This window comes from Cyprinodon variegatus, unplaced genomic scaffold, assembly GCF_000732505.1.
Source record: "Cyprinodon variegatus isolate N-32 unplaced genomic scaffold, C_variegatus-1.0 Scaffold379, whole genome shotgun sequence".
NCBI lineage: Eukaryota > Metazoa > Chordata > Actinopteri > Cyprinodontiformes > Cyprinodontidae > Cyprinodon > Cyprinodon variegatus.
Genome location: NW_015150832.1, coordinates 378,157 through 396,830, shown reverse-complemented (window position 1 = coordinate 396,830; position 18,674 = coordinate 378,157). Strand labels below are relative to the sequence as shown.

The 18,674-nt window shown below is 38.0% G+C and overlaps 1 protein-coding gene across 3 annotated transcripts in view; it reads right to left on the bottom strand.

The window, feature by feature from the left end:
* Window positions 1-18,674, bottom strand: part of ttll5 (tubulin tyrosine ligase like 5) — a 78,318-nt gene that overhangs the window by 34,233 nt on the left and 25,411 nt on the right. The window contains exons 13-28 of one of the 3 annotated variants that reach the window (XM_015386818.1): window positions 17,654-17,735; window positions 17,457-17,518; window positions 12,874-12,959; window positions 9,614-9,718; window positions 9,392-9,483; window positions 9,048-9,110; window positions 8,511-8,671; window positions 8,026-8,263; window positions 7,116-7,233; window positions 6,231-6,377; window positions 6,017-6,108; window positions 4,752-4,882; window positions 4,398-4,528; window positions 3,953-4,304; window positions 3,682-3,869; window positions 1,245-1,369 (exon numbers count right to left, since the gene is read on the bottom strand). In XM_015386818.1, the coding sequence (XP_015242304.1) occupies window positions 1,245-1,369; window positions 3,682-3,869; window positions 3,953-4,304; window positions 4,398-4,528; window positions 4,752-4,882; window positions 6,017-6,108; window positions 6,231-6,377; window positions 7,116-7,233; window positions 8,026-8,263; window positions 8,511-8,671; window positions 9,048-9,110; window positions 9,392-9,483; window positions 9,614-9,718; window positions 12,874-12,959; window positions 17,457-17,518; window positions 17,654-17,735 (2,173 nt within the window). Of the gene's footprint in view, window positions 1-1,244; window positions 1,370-3,681; window positions 3,870-3,952; window positions 4,529-4,751; window positions 4,883-6,016; window positions 6,109-6,230; window positions 6,378-7,115; window positions 7,234-8,025; window positions 8,264-8,510; window positions 8,672-9,047; window positions 9,111-9,391; window positions 9,484-9,613; window positions 9,719-12,873; window positions 12,960-17,456; window positions 17,519-17,653; window positions 17,736-18,674 lie in introns of all 3 variants that reach the window. The other 2 variants (XM_015386816.1, XM_015386817.1) reach the window with 2 other exon arrangements.

The window sequence follows — 18,674 nt, the reverse complement described above, 5'->3', positions numbered from 1 at the left end:
TTAGTGATGCCCTTGGTAGGGTCTCCCTAGGCAAAAAGGCAATGTTGACAGTCAAAGATAGGTTCAAACCCAACCAAGAAAATGGAGGCTAGCGACATGGGCCAGTACGGCAGAGCTGGGACCTCACCCTGGAACAAGGCCTCGGGTTGGACCACTGGGGACTGGTGTAAAGGCGATTAGGCAGCAATCAGAGGTGGGGGCCCTTTATTAGGTGCTACCGGTCTCTCTACCAATGGGTAGCAGGCATCTGGTTCATATTGTCAGCATTAAATCAAACTGTTACCCTGTGCACGTTGGGACTCCAGCAGAGCTGCCCTCAGTCCCCGGACCCGTTCTTTCATGCTTTATATGCCAAATTTTGACTTTGCTATTATCTGATACCAAACCTGAGGACCAAAGCTTAAACCAAATTTCCTTTGTCAAGGTAACAATCCTCCTACTCGTTGATTACTAATCATGTTTTTGCCCTCAGCCTCAGTTTCTTGTTCTTCCAAGGTTGAAATACTTTTGTTTCTGTGGCCAATAGCCCCAAATGTTTGACACACTGTGCATTCAGACATGTTATTTCAAATATTTCAGTTTTAGCAAAGGTTTATTTGAGCTACTGTTAGCTTTCAAACATCTCAACCCAGTTTGACTGTTCTGCACTAACCCTTGACAATTCCATATACACAAAACTGCAGATCAGTGGATATGTTCTCATTTTCAGACCTGAGAGATGGTTTTGTCTAAAAAGTCAAGTAAAGCCGAAGTTTCTGGAAAAACTCAGACCAGACTGCTTTGCACCAACAACCATAGTAGTCCTCTTTGTTCCCCAGGCAGATGGCTAGTTTGATCTTTAATGAGTAGTTTTCATTCCTAAAAGATTCCTAAATGAGCTGAGTTGATTCTTTATGACTGACAGATATGCTGCTTGATATAAAAAGGAAAATAACTGGTTCGGTAATAAACAATTACAAACTTAAATATTATAGTTAAAACATACAGATTGAAGAGTACGTATTTAAAATATTTAAAAAATAAATCAGTCTAATGATAGATCCTCATTGAAAAACTACTACTACTAACAAAATAAAAGTGAGGAAAATCACTTTCCTTGATAACCAGTGTTGAAACTGGTTTTAATGGGATAAACAGAGTTTAATTAAGAAGAAAATAAACTCCTCGGACTCAATTTTTTTTTTGTTTTAGTCTAAACATGTTTGCTTTCCCTTTGATAACCTTCACACTGAGCTTGAACTTACCTTGCACTCGTTGGATGGTCTTTTCCAGCATGAACAGCTCTAACAGGCTGGGTAGCAGCAGTTTTAGGGTTCAGTTTGTAACTCTCTCTGCCCATTATTCTGTGGGTCAGGTTCATGTTGGTCAACTGTGGACAGACAAAAATACTTCAGAAGTTATTTCATCTCAATCTTATAGTATTTTGCCTCTCTGGCCAATTTTAGTGTAAGCCAATATTTAAGTGAACCTCATGCTTTAAGATGTAGATGAGATCCTCCCTCTTGCTTCTATCTCTTGTATCTATGTGAAATGTATACACAGCACATGGCACAGCTAGTCTCTGTTTAACACTGAATCCAGCCTTTATCTCCCCCTTCTCCACCCTTAATATGTTTATAACCTAATCAGCACTTTTGGGAAGGCACTTCACTGCCGCTCTAGTCTCAGTGAAATGTTACGGGAGGATGAATCACACCGTTGTGGTATTTTATTTATTTTACTTTCTCCTGTGTGCTAAATTTCCAATGGGGAAACTGTCAAGTTGCCAGGCCTTGCATGACATAAAAGAAAAATATGTCAGTATGTTGTTTTACAGCCATAGCTCTAGTTTACATATAAAGTTAGACAAGTGATATTCCTACTGTATCTAAATGGATGAAATATAATACATTTGTTTGTGGTTAATGCTTATTTTCATTTGAGAAAAAGAACATATGTATTTACACTAATAATAAATGTTTTCAAAGGGCCTCTCTATCTCTATGATGCACCATCCTCTTATGTCATGTTCACAGGACTGTCTATTTATTTAAAACAAGTCAAACCTACAACAGTGGACATAAACAGACACACACAGTAAAAAGATCCACAATCATATTGTCACATCACTGCACAGCAGCATGATGGAGATGGTGGCCATGCCTGGTTTTACTCACTGTCAGTCTCTTTCTGTTTATATGGCCCCGCTTGAGAGTGAGTAATTACTTAAACCCTGAGGTCAACCGTGCAACCGAGTGTTGTTCATGTTTACAAAGTTCTCCATTTAGCCCAGAAAGTGATTTAATGACTTCAAATCGGAGCCTTAGAAAACTCTAAATGTTCTCTGGGCCTTTAAGTGCCAAACACTGGACTATTTGACTGAGCTTCTGCCATGGCCTGGATTAACTGCTCTTGGGAAACACAGCGAATAAGTTTCAGATAGACTGAAAAATGTACAGTCAGAAAGGAAGCCATAAAAACTGCACTCTGTGTGGTCTGGTGCCATCACAAAAAACTCTTCACTGTAAAAAAAAAAAAAAAAAAAAAAAACTGAGGCAAATGAGGTAGGAAAGGTTTAGGGTCTCCCAAAGCCAAGGGCCAAACCATTGGGGAATATGGGAGAAGGTGGTGATGGAGCCAGCCAAGCTGCCACTCCCCTGCTCAGTGCCAATTTGCCACATTCCTCTATTTATAAGCATCAATTACCACAAAAAAGTGGCTGCCTGTTAAGTATCAACAGAAATCACTCCCCCATGGTGCATCTGATAATGAGACCTCACACGGAGCCATGGTTTGATGCGGCTCACCGCTGTTTAGGCCAGCGGGTCGTTCCAGACCCACCCCCACAGCAGCCCGAGCCCACAGACTGAAGGCGAACTGAAGGGCTGAAGGAGGAAGGTGTGCTGAAAGAGGCAGCAGACCTCCACGGCTCCAACAGGTCTGCTGAAAGCATGAGCAGCTACACGCCGCCCATCAGCATGGGGTCTGAGCCAGATTTACGCATCAACAAAGGAAAATATCAAAGACCTCACAGAGAGACTGCCGATTCCCCTTCACATGAAACATTACACAGATTTTTCTTTCTTGAATAAAACCCTACATGGGTCAGCTAACAGCTGCTTAATATAAACAGTCTTTGACTCACCTCATCTGACGGAGTGAATCCAATTTCATACTTTAATCCTTATGCCTAACTCTAGAATTAGCAGAGCAGCTACAGCTACAGTATGAAAGGATTGTAAACATATCCATATAAATAACAATACCTGACAAGTCTTACATTTTTATTCATAAAGTGGTAATCCATTGTATATTTTGATTGGATATTAGTTATAAAACAAGACAGTCATTTATTTTTTGTTACCAATTAAAGAAAATATTTAAACATCTACTGACTGACTTTGCATCAACGGACATGTGGCGACAATGGAAAAGAAAAATGCTAATTAATGACAAGAAAAGTTCAACAATAACTGTCTCACTGGCTTAAAAGTTTCATTAAAATGTTGTTTAATGTCTTCCAATATATGGAATATGTTGAAAAAAAGAATCTAAATCATGTTGTAGAAAGAGAGGCCCCAATCGAAGAGTGATATTTTAACTACTACAGAAATGAGGCTCCAAGAGGTTGGGGAGCTTTTGGACAAGAGATAAACCTGAGAAAGACATAATACCTTAAAGTAATTACACAAACAAACCTACATGTTGGGTCAGCAGGTTGATGTGGCTGGAGCTGGCGTAGTGGCGAGCAACCTGCTTGTCCGCCAGTTTCTGCAGGGCTGAAATGAATGCTTGCTGGTTCGACTGGGCCTGGGAGGACAAAGATTGTAACTCCCTAATGGTCCCCGGTGAGTTAGACTTGAGCTTACTGGAGCCGCTTTTCTGGATTTCTAAAAGAAACAGGAGTAAAAAAAAGGGTGAAGACATCACATTCATTTCAATGTGAAAACCACATTTACAACAGTTAGATTACCTTGGCCTGCTGAGGTAGGTCTAGAAAGCTTCTGGCTATAGATATGTGTCAAACTTGGTATTCCAAAGGTAGCTCTGGAGTCGGATGTGGAAGTAGTAAAAGACTGAATCCTTCTGAGAGCCTGGCTTGGTGGCCCAGCAGAAGCTGTGTTGGAAATCGTGGATGTGGCCGTCCAAAACCCTTGTGGAGGCTGCGTGATGACGGGGGCAGAGGTGTATGCAGGAGGGTCGGAAAGAGTTTCCAAATGGCAAAAGTGAGACTTTGCCAAGGACTGTGCGTAAGACGGAGGCTGGGGAGGTGGCGGCGGTGGAGGGCAGTGGAGAGGAATGGATGTTGGAGCAGAAGGGCAATGCTGCAGATGAATGTATGAGCAGTCTAAAGTTAGAGGAAAACTGGAGCAGTGCTGAGACGACTGGACATCTGGTTGAGATTTACTGGCTGTAACCTCTGACTGTTGGTCTGAGAGCAGCGCAGACAACCCAGTCTCAGTGGGCTTGATGTCTGGGTCACTGCAGACTTTTCCTGCAGAGAGCGAGGACTCTGAAGGGCTGGAGTCCTCCTTGGTCAAAGGCAAAGCTGTTCAAAGAGGAAAAGAAGCCCACGCTCTGTTATCATTACTTATTCATTCCTCTATTCTTTTGCTCCAAGGAGTCATAATCATTTGAAGGCTGACCTGTTCCTCAACTCACACACTTTTTCTTTTTTTTTTTGTTTAAGTGGTTTTGAAATACAAACAGTTCTTTTTAATGTTCAAGGATAGTATGAAAAAAATACTGCAAACCAGAAAGATGGAGCTTACGTTTGGTTTTTGCCTTGCTAGCTTGATCCTGAACATCCGTCTTGACATTTCTGACTTTCGTTCCTAAGAAGACGTTGGCCGATTTATTTTTCTGCGTATAAAATGTCAGCACTTCCTCAAGATTGGTTTCACTGTGAACAAAAAAAGACATTAAAATATATATAAAAGTTTGCGGTCACCTAAGTTACAATAGCAAACATGGGGCTTTGCATAGTATTCATATACCTTAAAATATTTTCATGTTTTAAGCACATATGGACCATAGTTGGAGTTTATAACTATAAATATACAGATGTGTAGAAATTTTAAGAAGGATTGTTTCATCATATGCATAAAAAATGATTTAATTAAAGGATTTCAGAGCAGCTCTAAGGCAGAGTCAATGGAAAAATCATTATTTTTCCATTTGTTTTCATTGTTTTTGTGTACTTTCATTAATATAAATATAGGACAACAAGTATAAAAATAAACACATATCGAATAATGATAATTTAAGAGATGTTTTATTTGAATGATTCCCTGCATCTATCTTCCTATCAACTCTTACCAGCTTTGTTGCTGCAATGTTTTTTTTTTTAGCAGAATCCTTACATAGCTTGTGAAGCACGTTTGAAGCACATGTCCTAATACTTTCGTGTCAACAAATTCTTCTGCTTGAGCTGTGGATAGAGTCCCTACAAAGTTATCACAGGTATCTTTTTTGCTCTACAAACAAAACTTGGCAAAATCCAGACTCATTGGGAATGGGCCAAATTCAAGATTTTTAGATCACTAAATGAGCAAAACTCCTTCAGATGCTTAAAGCCTGAGAAACGGTTGTCAAGCCCCATCCCTGCTCGAAACTCTTTTAAAACCTCCCTATTGTTTTGCTTGGATTGTCTCTGTCATGTCTTGAGATGACATGGTTGTGAATTGGCGCTATAATAATAAACTGAATTTAATTGAAGTGAATCTATTCATTTGTAACTTCTTCCATCAAGCAGTTGCTCAGAATTTCCATATGAGGCATCAGAATATGGGTCAGAATAGGAAAGAAAACATTATTCAAACTATAAAAACATGCTGAATACTAACTTCACAATCATTCAGTATGCTGAACTGCTTTATTAACAAAATCATTATTGGCTACATTAAATATTGTCCTTGTAAAGCTAGAAACAGTTCAAAGAGTATGAGTACTTTTACTAAATAGTGTATAGGTACAATGGTTTAAAGCCAAGCAATGAATGCAGGAGGCTTTTAGTGGCTTTTTGAAATCCACAAACCTTGCTGCTGTAATGTACTCTTGAAAAACACTCTGGTTAACACAATGCTCCTGTTCGCCATTTTCCTGCTTTGTCATCATAAACTCAGTTTCCTGGAAAAAAGAAAAGAAAGCAAAAAGCAGCTGGACTCCATTATTTGTGTATGAATCTCTCAAGTTTCAGTCTCTCGTCAGGAAAAGACCCTATGATCAAAGTGAGTTATTGAAGAGAGTACCTTATTGTAACAGTGGATAAACTCTCCTAACTGGTGGGACAGGATGCGTCTGCGATCTCGGAGGGGTAACTGGTGATTAGGCAACACGACCTTCATTTGTTGTGGAAGGTTACTAGCTGCTCTTCTCAGGAATCGTATCACAAGCTCCTGTGCAGCCAAACAGAATACATGTCAATTATCTTAGCTATGCTATCTGGAAACATTGATTTTTCATGGTTCTTCTTTTCAAATACCCTTTTTACTTTAATTCTTCAAAAAAATAAAAAAAATTGAACCCTAATTAAACTGAATTGGTTTGAGGTCACTGATGATGGCACATACTGAAGACTTTCCAGTCAGACTGCCTCTTGCAGTCCACGTTTTCCTTCACTCTGGCCACAAATGTCTAATACACATTTCAGCTACGTTACACAAATGGCTAAATAATTACAATGGAAATTCATAGTTAGGAAACAATGCTTTGGGATCTTCCACCAACTCTTTTTGTGAAATAGATCTGATGTACTTAAAAGATTTTTTTTTTTACAAGTAAAGCATTGCTGCAAATGTACAAGTGAGCCATGACACAGCTTTTTATATGCTTGGGCTGGACAAAAAGAACAGCAAGACACAATATGTAAGAAAATGTATTAAGTATAAATGTATCCAATTAAATAGCGACAGACATGGTTGAATAATCCATAGCTAAAAGGGAATAAATAAAAATAATACATTAGCAGCAAATACTCATGCTAGGGGTACTAACTACTAGTTAATATATTCAAATCTCTATCATTATTGGATGAAACAATTGAGATAAACGCAGCAGGACAACACAAAAAAGTCGGGACAAAGCCCAAAAAATGTAATGCTAACTCGTATGTCGTAGTATCGATAAAATTTTACCATTTGATCATTGTCATTGTCTTGCCAGGCGGAGACAGTGCTGGCTCTGCTCTCAGCTAAAAGCCTTTGCTGAACCCGCTGAAGGTAAGATGAAAAAGCAATCCGAGCCTGAACTTTACTGAAGACAGAAAACACAGATAAAGAATAAAGGAAATCATTAGAATTATAACGTTTATGCAAAGTCTTCTCTTTTGTTGCTTCCCTTTGACACAATTCTGATTTTTTTTTTTCAACAAAACCACATCAAATTGCTTTTTTAACTGATTGAGCTGATGATCACAGCTTTCAGGACAGCAGGGGAGTGGTGCATGGGAACTCTGGAGGAGTAACCGAGATCCACGGCTTAGGTGGGAAAATATCTCAATAGGACAACTAATTAACTCTGTAAAACCTGCCCCCATGAAACAGCTGCAAAAACAACACGACTAAGGAAAGGAATTAAGTAGAAGGAAAATTAAAACTTTAAACAGGACAATTTAGGGGCACATAAAGCTTTTGGATGGAGGTGCTCTGGTCAGACAATACCATTAATTCTTTGACCCATATACAAAACACTATCTGCAGCAAGATTTTATTTGGGGGACTACTTTTACTGGAGGGTAACTGAGCTAACAACTGAGGCACCATGCAATTAGGGCCAACAATTTCAGTTCTTAGATGCATAGAGATGGCAGAGATAAATCCTAAAGAAGAGTTGCACAAATGACAATGATTAATGAATAAAAATGTGCTTTGTGTTGGTCAGCCATAGGAATGCTTGCAATTGGCTGTGAGGATCAACTTAATATTTTGACATCCTCTCTAGTCGGAGGGAGTTATATAAATTCTTTTTAAGGTTAAAATAATTAAAACAGGAGAATGACATGAGAGCAGCATCACATAGTAACATCACCACAGAATATAGACTGACCTGAGTTCCCATCCCTGCTGAAGGATGTGGAGCAGGTTTACTGTAGGCCTGGCAGTGTGCACGGACTCGGTGTGGTTGTGGTAGCGATCCACCACGGCCGCTTGTTTTCTTTTCTCCATTACCAAATCCTTTTGCAAGACTGGCTCAAGGGGTTGTTTGATCTCCACGCTTTCCTCCTGAGCATGCTCCTCTGCCTCCTGACTTCTGTTTTCAGTCAGGAAAGCCTTTGGTTCCTTCCCTGAGGTGTGCGTTAGTGCAAGAAGAGACAAATGTGAGTTACATCACAGGGAATGGGATCAACATGCATATGCTCAGAAAAAGGCTTTTTATTGTTGCCACAAAGAAATGAACTCATTGAGAGTCATTTTTTGGCCAACCTTCCCCTGACACAGGGGAGTTATTTATTGGAACCAAAAGTGTTCTAGCATGTTATGTTGTTCTACTTAACTAAACACAAAGCAACATGCAAAACACATCAGATCTACCAAGTTTTTTCTTCCTTGCAGCAGAGTGATGATTCAGGTGGCGCCTTGAGCTTTTTTGTGCTTCCAGGGACAGCAGCTTCCTCTCATACTGAACAACGTGGAGGCCATTGACTTCATCCACCAGCAGCTGCTTGTTCCTATTCACACTTCTGACAACACAGCTGCATGGGCAAAATGAGGCAGATGTTATTTAGAGGCATATCATCAAATCATTACAAGTGGAGAGATGTATTAAATTGGAGGAAAGTTGATAAGAAAGTTGAAAGGGGGTCTAAACTAAATAGAGTCTGCTTTACTGAATGAAAAAAAGTTTTCTACAGCTCATTTTAAATTGTATTCCCCTCCCCCTGTTTCCAAATCAACAGCACAACGCTTAGCATACACCAGGAACGTGCTGGAAAAGCTGCATCATCTCTTGAACAATTCCTCAAACCTGTGCAATCGAAGAATTAGACGTAAACAGTAGAGAATCCAAGCATTTCCATAAACTGATGGAAAGATGTATTCCTCACTTCCAACCACAATGGAAATGCTTACCTTCCATGGAAAAGCCTGTTTGCCAACATGGAGTTCAGAGATGTCTTGGACTCCAAATATCCACTGAAATAGAAGACAATAAAAGAAAAGGTATAAAAACCATTAAAACTTCGGCTCTTAATCCACCTAAAGCCGCTCAAGTTCAAGTTGTCTTTTTAGAAATGTCCATGGTTAAAATCTATATTTTAGCCAAATTCTCAACTTTTCCAGTCTGCGTAGGATTGCTGCAGGGTTTGTCCTAAATGTGCCAATCCATTAAATCACTTTTAATATTATCAGAGGATATTAACAAACAGCTTGAGGCCTTTTAAGGTATCAGCCTGTTCCTTCTTAGCTCTGATTACCCATAAAGCTCCCATGTGTCCTGGGTGGGGAAGATCCTTATGAAACCCCCTCTTCTGTCATACTCCTCCTTAATCTTTCTCAGCACTTTGATCTACATTCAAAGAAACAAAACAAAACATGATGTATTAAAAAGGATACCGTATTTTATTAAGGCAACACACCAAGTCAGTGTGGCCTCCTGTCTTTTTCCTTCACTAACACCATGTTACACCCTGCCTTACCTCCTCAGCAGTCAGGTTCAGAGTGCTCTCTTCTTGGATACTTTTAGTTCCTTGCTTGTCGTTAAATCCATTTGTTTCTGAACAAGCAGTTGTTATGGGCTTCTGCTGCAAAGGGATACGAACAGGAACATTGTTAATGTTCTTTATTAAAACTGACCGAGGTTTGGTACTAATGGATGTAAACGTTAAATCTTGTAGAAGACAGTTTTAGTTAATAATTATGAATAAGGAATAATGTATTTATATTTGCATTTCATTTCCATTTATGAATGAAAAATGTGCAAACTTGCCACCAGCAACTAGAGACTCTTTTTTTCTTTTCTCCCTGTTACAGAAATAGCACATTTTTGCAATGCATTGGCATTCCAGTAGGCCTCTCTGACTGACAACTTTGGCACGCAGTTTGGGACAGGGGCCAGTTCGCTGGGCACAACCCCACAGGATGACATACGAAATTTGTCATCTAAATAGCAGAGGGATTAAGTTTAATTTGCCTGATGCGGCTGGAGGGTTATAAAGGGAGCCAAAGAGTGACAAGCCCTAATCCCACTGCAAAAGTTACAACTTTTAAAGAGTGAAATGTAAGAACAGGTTCCCCTTAGGCCCAATGTTCTAATAGTGACGAGGCTTGTATCCAGTGACTGCCTTGCTTACATATTAACTCATCTAAAGCATTTTTAGATTTTGTCGCAAGACTATAATCTTTTTAATTGGGGTTGTATGCGATAGAAGTTGTGCATAGCGGTAAAAAAATTGTTAAAGTGAAATAAAAAAAAAGGTTTTTAAATATTTTCTATGTACATGGAAAAAAAAACTGAAAGGTTTGGTTTGATCTTGTATCAAATCAGCAGGAAGTGCTATTTAATCTGCATGTGTGCTGTGGTGTGTTGCTACCAGATTATCTGAGCTACAGAGGGGTTTTTACCAATTCTTTGCAAAATAATGTAAATCTGATTGGATGTAGTGCATCTGTGAACAACAATTTCTAAATCATGCCACTTATTTTGAATTAAATTTTCAAGCCTCAACTTTGACTGGGCTTTTGTCCCACATGAGAAAACTTTGATCTTGAGGGTTGCTGTCCTGGAGGTTTTAGATGTTTCCCTGCTTCAGCAATGCTGATTTCAGTTAAAAGCTGACAAACAGGCTCTTGTTGAACTGCAATCATAGGAATCAGGGAAGCAGGGAAACCTCTAAAATCTGTGGGACAGCAGCCATCGAGGGCCAACTTTAGCCAGACCTCAGTTGTATCTGTTGTTGAATGTTTAGTTGTTTGCAGCTTCTAATATCCAGAGCTACAATTTTTAGATGTATTCTTTCAACAGCACACCTGAATCAAATGGAAGGCTTATTACCAGACCTCTGCAGAGTTCAGTGTTTTGCTAAAGAGAGAATTCAGCTGTTTGATTTAATGGTGCATTTATTTTACCTTGAAACTCATGACAAGTCCATGAAGTCCTAGTGTTCCATTTTACAGCATGTGCAATGCTCATTTTCTCCACTGTTCACATATGACCACTACAACCATTGGTACAAACATAAAAATAGCAAAAATACTGTTTTATGCAGAATTTTGTGTTTAGAAACAGCATGAAATATGTTACAAACACTAAAAGGTATAGGAGCAACTGACCTATTGTTACATAATAAAGGACTGCTTCAAACAGTCAAAGTAAGAAAGTTTAACTAATGTTGATGTGAGTAGGATCCATTTTAAATGTGGAAGTCGAGTATGGTCGTGTTGCCCAGATTTTCCGACTCTGAATTCTAGCTTTTGGGGGAGGTAAGAAATTCCAAATGGTGAGTATGAATGAAACGTGGTATAAGTGTGCACCAGTAATGCCTCTATAACCTGAGGAATAGTGGGTCTCAAGGACTGAAGTTAAGTTACTTTTTTCTAATATGTTGGCATTCAGAGCTGCTCTCCACAAAACGATGCTGCCACCAACTTCAAGAATCTTCCAAATCCAGAATGCACAACTAAGAGTCCCCAGTCAACAACCCCCAGGTTCCAGAGCTGCAAATGTATGTATGTACTCTTATTGCCTGGCCAGTCATACTTTGTATATACTAGGTTTGTGCCATACTCTTTTGAATTTACCAAGATGGGTTCAACAGTGCTTCATTAAATGGTCAAATCTAGGATAATTGTTCTTTAATCTAACTCCGCATTTAAACTGTCTAAAGGTTTATGCCTGACCTGGTTGGTATATCCCTAGATCTGAACTCTGTATTCGATTACTTTTCCTGTAGATCATTACAGAGTAGCTGTATTTGCATTGACATTAAACGACACACCACGTAGTCCACAATAATGTGCAGCACCGTGTTGGTCTATCTCATTAAACCCCAATAAATTACATTGAAGTTGAATTTACAGCCTGATAAAATGTGGAAAGTTTAAAGCATCAGATAAATTTGCAAGGCACTTTACATCTGAGGTTCTGCACAGTTGAGACTTTTTGTGGCCAGTGGTGCATTGCAGCATATCAGCTTCTTAATTTATAAAGACCACTTTGCTAATGGATTGAAATTTACAATGGAAATGCAGCATTAGTAATCGATGGAAGTGATCTGTTTGCCACAGTGAAAAATTGTAAAGTCACATAATTAAATCAAGGCAAAGCAGCAAGTAGGCTTTTACCAGTAAAGTAACAAGCATCAGGGAGTTACAAGAAGCAAAAACCTAGACAAAATAAGATTAATATGTCTGATTCAGGAGAAAATTAAAAAGCTCTGCAAAGTTGCAGATGCAGATAAGCAATTTTGCATAAGAACATTTGTATTACCCATTGTCATTACAGAAGGCACATACAGACAATGAGCAAGCAAGCCTCTATAAAAAAAAAAAGCACTGTCTTTCTAAACAAGCTTCTTAACAGGTGGTACAGAAAGCCTTTTGCTTTAGCAGTCTTTCTCCAACGGTACTGCACCACAGCTTGATGCAGTGGTCAAGCAGAGGAGCCAAGTAAAAATAGCTTTCGTTGCACGTTTCGGCAACGCGACTGTTCATTTGATTAGAAATTATAAAATAATAAGGTGTAAAGTTCTGAGCTCTTTCAAACACATTTAACTCAAACACTTTAATTACATTACCAGTTGTTTTGCATTATAGTACATTTTCTGTGAGGGTGAGGGAGAGGAACTCATTGGCAGCTGGAGGAATAAACAGTTTGATCCCTCTGTTCCTCCATGGGGATAAAAAAAACCAGTGTTTCTAAGGGAAAAGTGAATGATGGCAAAGCTCTGTTATCCTCTACCTGTGCTCTTTGGGCTGCTGTCTGCTTGTCCACTGTGAATCGATCTGGACGCGATTGCCGTAACAGGGGGTCTTGACCCACGAGGCCTGTAAAGAGGAAGAATCCGATTCATACATTTAAATCAGTCCCAAACACTTTAAAAAAATAAATAAATTCACCAAGTCAAAAATATGTTTACAAAATAAAAAGAAAACATAGGGTGAAGATAATTAGAGAATGGAATTCAGATATACACTAGTAAGTGTGGCTTACAACAGTAAAGCCAACTGCAAATGAGTAACAACTTTATTTTTTAGAGACAGAAATATCACACCTTCAATAATGAAAATAGTTTTACTCTAATAAATTATTCTCACTGATACACTGAAGCCCTTCATCTTAATATGAAGATATAGACAAGAGTTTTGAAGCCAACAGGAAATTGAAAATACAATGGCTCAAGAGAGTGTGGCAGTCACTTCTTGTTTAGTATTTGCATGAACAAACCTAACCGTATCATCGGCAGCATTTTATATTTGGGCAGACATTTACTAAATTTTTCATACAAAGGGTGAATAGAATTGGTCCTAGTATTGAGCCTTGTGGGACTTCAGCAGCACATGTGTGATAGGTTGACTGTGCACTTCCTATTTATACAGCATCCTTTCTTTCTGTGAAACAAATTTAATCCATTTCAAACTGAATTAGAACTAAAACAGATTTTTTACTTTAAGTCATCATTTTGTCAGATTTGCTATTCATCCCACAGATGGAGATGGTTTAAAGCGGATCAACTACAGATGTATATGTAAGGACTTCAGGAAACCTTTTTGGGTTTTGATAAACACAATGCAAATAGAGAAACAAGAAAAAATCTTTAAGATATATAGATATATTTTATATTCATTGAAGTTCAGCTATGTAAAACCTTGAGTATAAAATCTGGACCACTTACAATCTACCACTCTCACTTAGTGTATAAATATAGAGTGGGAAGGGTTTAAATTGTCAGGCCTCGTGTTTAAAAATGAGCTATAAGTTTCAAGCTTCAATCTAATATGTTGAAACAGCGACCATTATATTCAGTGTAGTAAGAACTTCCACTTTACAACCAACATAAAGGTGGCATACAGCATATTTACCTGCAGCATCTAAAAGTGTTTTGTGTTACTAGAAACTAATTACTTCTTACTTCTAATTTAATGCACTGAGAGGAAAAGCAATTAGTTCACTTTAACAGTCAGTGATCTTTAATTTGGTCACTTCAGTGTATTGTATCTGGATTGTATTTGATAGATCAACATGAATTAGTGTAACAGAATTAAGTTAAAGAAAAAGCAAAGACCTCTTAAAAATAATCTACTGACATTTTTAACTAATGACTAATAGTTCTCTAGTCCACATATGCTTCTAATCTCTGCAGCCTAAAATGCTACTTTGTGTTAAGCTATGTTAGTGGAAAAATAAATCAATAAGCTATCTATGTATATCAAATGTGAGATTAAGAGTTAGGTCAGCACTTAAAAAAAAACTGGGTCTCCTCTGGCTATCATTGGGATATATCCTGTTTTTACCCTGTGTGTCAATGTCCATGAAAATGCCCAACATAAAACAGATCTTGCCAGTTCAGACTGCAGGCATATTTTACCTGTTTCTACTGTAAGCTGTTTTGTTTTTTACTTGGCGAAGCACTCCAACTAAAGATTGGTCAGTCTGGTGCACATTTAATTACTCAAGGACTGTTTTAATCTCTTTGTTATTCAAGCTGTGTGTGTTTCCAGGGACACCTTTAGCTGTAAAAGTGGTAAACAAAGGGATATTTGTTGCAAGAATAAATAATCAAGGTGCCACTACGATTATCTTCACTTATATCCTTTGCTAAGTTAATTTATTCAGGTGCATTTTTTTTATTTTCCATTTACAGCTACCAAATAATCTTCCAATTTATCACAAGCTGTGTAAAGCTGAAAAAGTTATATTACTTTTGCAAAGCCCTGTATTAAAACAAACACCCTTATGAGAGTCAAATAAGACCAAAAAAAAAAAAAAACGCGCCAAAGCTTTCTAATAGAGGGCATGAAGTTATTTTATTTACAGAAAACACTGCTAATAATTTATAGTGTTGTATTTGTTATATTGCAGTGCATCACATTGATCTCGTCTCTGTAAGTGTTCCCATCATGTCAAAAATATTTATGAGTATAATCTTATTGTTTACTGCTTTCCACACCCTTGCAAAGCTAAGTAGCTTCCCAGTGAACAGCTGAATAAATTTGTTTGTCATGTCTTGCACCCTCATATGAACCGAATAAAGCCTATTGACATCTTTGAGCTTCAGGCTGTTTGTTCTGCCCCTTTCAAGCCGTCAGGCATCAGGCCTCTGTCATGCTCTCGCCTAAACACAGCAATTATTCCAAACACTGGTGACATGGAGTTGACAGCTACACACAGGCATAGAAGGAATCCTAATGGAATGCTATTATTATTTACAGGACTGGGATGCAACCCAAGCGTTATCAGCCAACAGCGACTTAGTTTGTTTGGTACATAATAGATGTGCTATGTTTTACATGCCACTGCTTATTTTCCCCAGATCTGTGAGGAACGTCTCAGTCCAAAGATAACTGGTAATTTATGATTCTTCTCTTTCATTTAATGACCCAGAGGGGAAAGTTTCAAGCCACAGCATGGCCCAACATAACACCCTCAAGCACACGAATTTGGGCATGCACAAGTGTGCACATACACATACAAGCAATTCATCTAATATCATTAGCCTGGGTCAAAAGATAAACATAAGAGCTAATAATATTTACAAACTCACAAGTGTACACAGAGGATAATACAAACAATAAGCTAGAATTTATTGAAAAATATACAATTTCTGCCTTCAAATTATAAGTATTTACATGTTTGAGGTTCTATGCAGAAATTTCATTCTTTTTTTAATGATAATATAAAAGCAATAAGAGAGGAAGCCCATGACTCTAAATGGGACAAAAAAGTATGGATAATAACTAAATGAAGAAAGAATGTGTTACAGATACTCTGTGCCTTAGGCCCAGGCTTAATGACTATAAAAGATACTCAGGCATGTGTTGACAATGTAATCTGAGTGTAATTTAATGTTAATTAATAAACATTGTGGTTTAATCTTTCAACACAGGAACGCCTACTTTAAAGCTGTTGAGCTTATTTTTTCTTTTCTTTTTCTTTCCCAGCGTTTTGCGCAAACTCTAACTTGTGGAATGCTGGAAAACATTAAACAATAGGCGACTGTCTCGAACAGCTTGAAACCTGCATGCCACAAGAATGGCCAACCAACAGCTATGTCAATAGGGTGATGGAAAAAAAAAAAAAAACACACCAAAGAATATTAATTACAACATTTTGATTAAGTGTTAAGGGAGGAAGTCTAAACTGTTCATTAAGCGACAGAGCCTTTCATGTTTTTTAACTTTTTAACATTTTGTAACATAATAACAAACCACTTAAAAGTACTTCACTGGAACTAAGTGGCAATGCAGTGGATAAATATAGAGTGGAATAAAAGGGATTTGCAAATAGTACATCGTTTTTAACATTCTTACTCTGTGCAAACAACAAGAAAATTAAGGATAAGAAGCTAAGAGCCACCAGGCCAACATACATATTACAACATTTAATACTTCATATCTCTAATGAGCCAATGTCCTCTTTGCCAGGGGACAGCATAGGGTGCCTATGGCAAGCCTACACCATCACACCACATTTACAAATAGAAAACATGGTTGATTCCAAGATTTTAAATGCCTCCTCAAATCTTCCAAGAGTGACAGTAATTTTTTGAATTGTTCAAAATCTGTTGATCACAGGGATCTTTATGGACCAAATCTTGACCTCTGTAAATGTATTTGTGCACTAATTTCTAAGATGTGCGGTATAGAAAATTTAGGCCCAACTTGAGAAATTTCTTATTAAAAAAAAAACAGAAAATGTTGTGCTTTTCAAACTTTCTTACAAACCATGTAAGAGACACAGCAAACCTACAGAGCAAGGAACAAAATTATATCTTTTGTTCTACATGCAAATATTGCGCGTCCCCCTAAGAACACCACACCAGCTGTCAAATGCAGCAGCAGGTTTAGATCAAAGCATAATTATGAGATAGAACGGTCCAATTAAAGTTTAGACTTAAATCCTGTAACCTTTGCCTAAAGAATAGAGATAATTACCAGTTCACATTAGCTCTTTAACCAATCTAAGTGATCTGATGCATTTTTGCAAAGAATGTGCAATAATTTGAGGGCGGCAATGTCTTGATCAACGTTTAGCCATGTTTGACCTTTTACGTGAACAGATGACAGATTGCTCAGAGTTCAATAAGATGTTTAAAGGCTGAGATATTATTTAACAACCTTACTCTCTTTAAACTCCTCCTACAGCATCTTGCTCTTATTCTATTGTTCTTATATTCAAGCAAATACTATTGTAAGATATACATGCGTGACACATTGAATTACCATCAAGATTTTTGTTTAATTAATTATTGCATTAATTTCTCATGGAAAAAACATAAAACAAAACAGAGGATGTTTTCATTAGTTGTTTTCTTGTCCACTCACCCACTAGTGAAAACATGTCTGCAATCATGCTAGCCTTAATCTTCAGGTCCAAGGGTGCATCACTGTAAAAAGCCAGAGTGGTTAAATTTATTACAGACTTATAAAACATCGCCTTCTTTAAAGGTAATTAAAAATTCTTAATTGTGAGATTCTCCTCAAGTACAAAGTAAAAACAACAAAGGAAGTGATTCACGTACCAGGACAAAGAGGGAGAAAGGTTGACCTCCAACAACCAGGGTTTGAGGTTGGAGTCAATGAGGACATCAAAGCCATACAATTCTGCAGGAAGAACAATTATCAGCAAAAAATAATCAAAAAATGTTTTTATGCTGATGAATGAGAATTGCTGAAAATCCATGAAATAACATATTTAACAACAGAAGAACAATAAAAGATTCATTGTAATGCAGCTAGTCAACATTCTTTTGAGTTTTAAAGTTTGAATACTGCCTGTACTCTGTAATAATAAGTGAATGGTCCTAATGACCTAGAAAAGGGTTTCTGGAACCACTTCCTGAGGTCAAATCACGTCCATCCTGATAAATAATCCAAACACACAGCTTGAAATGTGAGGGTGTATCCCAAGTGCCAAAAGCTAGGGAATTATAAAGCCTTAGGCAGCATATTGTATATAGAGTATTTCACTCCAGTAACAGCTAAGCACTGAGTGACACAATAAAAGCCTTTCACAAAGTGGTCAGGAACTTCCAAGAGTAAAAGAAAAAAAAATCATCCATTTCATCCTGTTTTTTTCTAATTTCACTGGTTGATATATGGCTCACTGGAGCAGCCGGAGTATATGCACCATATGAAAGGCCTCACACTGCTCTGGGGAGTGTCACCCAATAAGCCACCAGCCTCAGCAGCAGCGTGCAGGGAAACCACAGTCTTTTACAGGGTTAGGGTAGCGCCCAGCCAAAAAGCCAAGGGAAAAATCCTTCTAATGACACTTCAAAAGATCAGACTGTGTTGAGAGTAGGCTAGGGGGGTTGGCGGTTTCAAAGCTGCAATAACCAGCACTGTTTGTTCTAGCATCTCAGGTCAATGCCAGTGTTAAGTACACAAAACACAGCAGTAAAGCTGGCAATGGCTTAATATTGTAGCTAAAGTGACACTAATCAAGTTTAGCAGTTTTACTTTAGCCGAATAATAAAACATTGGAAGATTAAATGAAAAAAATAAAAGTCACAAATCAGATATCTAGTTATGCAATTTGTC